The sequence below is a fragment of the Poecilia latipinna genome, unplaced genomic scaffold (genome assembly GCF_001443285.1).
Source record: "Poecilia latipinna isolate Pla-1442-1.1 unplaced genomic scaffold, P_latipinna-1.0 Scaffold198, whole genome shotgun sequence".
Classification (NCBI taxonomy): Eukaryota; Metazoa; Chordata; class Actinopteri; order Cyprinodontiformes; family Poeciliidae; genus Poecilia; species Poecilia latipinna.
The window spans coordinates 370994-374206 of NW_015112814.1; the positions used below are offsets into that span (position 1 = coordinate 370994).

Sequence of the window (3213 nt, forward strand, 5' to 3'; positions counted from 1 at the left end):
GCTAATCCTCTGCCAGCTCAGGGGTGCAGAGGGACCGAAGGCCTTTGACCCTGCTCCAAAAGGAGGTGTTAACACAGATGCACCCGCCAAACATTTCTGGTGTCATCTGAAGGAAATTCAAAAAAGAACATCCGCAACTTTACCGTAAACTGCATAGGTTGCACGTCCACAGCCTCTACGGGTAAATGATAAACCCTTGTAGATAGCTGGTAATCAGCTGATAACGTTTGTTTTTGTTGAACTGCGTGTCCACATTTGGCAAAATTACGAGAGCAATCTCCGATAACGTCGCGCCCAGTTCCCTCTGACCCAGCCAGTCAGTCAGTCATCGTACTATGCTGCGTGACGTTACCAAACAGCTGATGCGTGGCACCTTTTTACTGTGTCACGTTGCTCTCAGCAGGTATCAGATCATTAAATTCCAATTAACCTCAGGTCTTTGTGGAAACATAATCTAATTGGCAAATAACTGGTGATAAGCATGGAGATGCTTATCACTGGTTATAAGCATAACCAGTGATATGCTTATCACTGGTTATGCATATCCAGTGATATGCATAACTTGTTTACTTGTAAACAAGTTATGCTTGTAAACAAGTTATGTAAACAAGTAAACAAGTAAAGATTTGCTTGTTTACTACATATTTTTCATAAGCAGTCAACCATAATGGTTTTTCAAATGCATCATAAAGGTGAAGTGAAACAAAATATTAGTAATTTAACATTAAACACAAATTTAGAAACTAAATAAGACCAGTAGTATGATTACCTATAAGGAACAACTGTATACCAGGTGAAAATGAACTTTATCTCTCTCCATGAAGAGAGAGAAATCCTGACATTTTTGAATGATTTAAAATGATTTTGATAATTAGCTTTAAGGAACACTTTATAATCAATATCGCTCTATAAGCAATACTTTCAGCAGTACTTTGTATACCCCATCAAACACTAAAAATTGAAGAGGATTTAGTAGAAGCAGCAGTCTAACATATAACCTACCCTGTTTAAGTTTAAAGTTTCTATTTAAAAAGTGAAGAAGATAATAATAATAATAATAATAATAATAATAATAATAATAATAATAATAATAATAATAATAATAAATAGAAATCCTAATATTACTTTACTTACATTAACTGTGTAATGCTGTATGCATCGTGACATTATATGTTGAAGTCCTGTATTCACTATTCAGCTGCTGCCATTTGTCTTTGCATCAAGCAGATATAATTAGGCAAAGACAGAAAGGCAAAATTAAAAATTAACATTCATCTTTCAAAATAAAATAACTCTAATCATTGAACCTTTTGCACACAAATTCGAACTCTAAAAGCTGAGTAAATTTATTTAGCATAAGGTGCTAGGACTCTTATTACGGTATTATTATGGTGTCATTTTTTATATTTGTATTAAAGGTTTTTATTATTATTTCATTAATTACTTTAATTATAACATTAAAGTCACAGTTGAACGAGTCACTGAAACAGATAACTGTTGCAAGGCAATGCTTTTCTAAGAACGATTTTTAATGTATTGTTAAATCGCATGTCGGGGTGCTTTTACTTTGATAGGTTGCACAGGAAACAATTTCACGTCTCATTCTCTTGCATTTGACGCAGCTGATAATTAGTGCCTCTCAGGTTGAGCGCTCATACATTGAGAACAAGTGATGAGAGATAAACTCCTTTGCGCTCAGGGTGCCGCTCAACTGGTGGTATCCTGAATGTTTGTTTTCGCATATTTAGAAGGGAAAAAAGTAAGGGAAAAAAACCCGTGTATCTTCTCGGGGCATGATTAAAGAAAAAGGCGCATCTATCACACGTTTTCCCCATTTCCCTTTCCATTTTGAGCAGAAATTGTGATAGGAAAAAAAAAATATCGTGCAGGATTTCAACCGCGTCAAAAGGAGTCGGGCTGCGACATCAAGATGCCTTAAAGCTGGAGTTTAACTTTTCCACGGAGTTCCTATGGAATATAGTCCATTTTTACACAGCTTACATGTTGTGCCATCATCCCACGTGAGGAACAAACTATTTGTTTTCTGCATCATGTTGTCCCTCTGGGTCTACATGATATATTGCTGCGTTGGCTACTGCTCTACAGTCCCAAACCTGACGTACAGCTCGGTGAGGAGACACGAGAACGACGCTGCGACTGACAATCGAGACTCATCTCTGGGAGCGTCCAGGGACCTACTGAATAACGAGAATGAGTTGGACAGCAGGGGAGACGAGTGGGACGAAGTAAGAAGCGAGGCAAAGGCGGTGGACGATGGCGCCATGTCAGGTTTTCTTAATGAGACGGAGAGCAAAAAGTTGCCTCAAGCTATTATCATCGGGGTGAAGAAAGGAGGGACCCGGGCGCTGCTGGAGTTTCTGCGGCTGCATCCAGACATCCGGGCGGTGGGAGCAGAGCCGCACTTCTTCGACCGCAACTACGACAAGGGACTGGAGTGGTACAGGTACATATTAGTAGTAATTTTGTTATTATTAGCATTAGACTTATTACTGCACTAGATTTAAAAAACCAAAACAAAACAAAACAAAACAAAAAAAAAAAAACAAAGTCCAGGCCCAAATTTTCAGTGACTGTATATTCGAACACCCGGGAAAGAGATGTTTGTTTGCATAACATTATTCAAGAAGACAGAGGAAGCAGAAGTAAAGAAAATTAGAATAAACGGGGCACAAAAGAAAGCAAAATCCAACCATCACGTGATCAGAAAGACAGGTTAATTAATTCAAGACGTAAATTAAACTGAAAAGACAATCTTCGAATTTCACGAATAAGCTCTAGAAAACCGTTTTTTTTTTTCACTTCCATGTTTTGAGACAGTTGATTCCAGTGGTGAGGAACATAGAACTTAAAGTCTGTCTCTCCTTGCTTCTAGTTCTCTGTTATTCTGACACAAACAGGGGAGTCAGTGCAGTGATTTAAGGACTAGTGGGAAAAGCTTGTATTGCTCAGAAACCTGACAGCTGCATTTTGGATGTCCTGCAGCTGGTTGTTTGATTACCAAGGTATTTGCATTTTCTCACATCTTTAGCCTCTTTGAGTCTAATTTAGCCCTGGCTTCTAACCATCCAGTTATGGAAGCAAAAAAAAAAAAAAAAAAAAAAAAAAAAAAAAAAAAAAAAAAAAAAAAAAAAAAGAAAAAAAAAAAGAAAAAAAAAAAAAAAAAAATAACTGTTTTTTTTATTAATTTAAGGA

General features: G+C 37.1%; 1 protein-coding gene across 1 annotated transcript in view; it reads left to right on the top strand.

Moving 5' to 3' along the window:
• The first annotated feature begins 1644 nt into the window (after positions 1-1644).
• hs3st3b1a (heparan sulfate (glucosamine) 3-O-sulfotransferase 3B1a) overlaps positions 1645-3213 on the top strand; it is a 14772-nt gene continuing 13203 nt past the window's right edge. Inside the window, exon 1 of the mRNA XM_015031073.1 lies at positions 1645-2464. Within this exon, the coding sequence (XP_014886559.1) occupies positions 1971-2464 (494 nt within the window). The 5' untranslated portion in view covers positions 1645-1970. The remainder of the gene's footprint in view (positions 2465-3213) is intronic.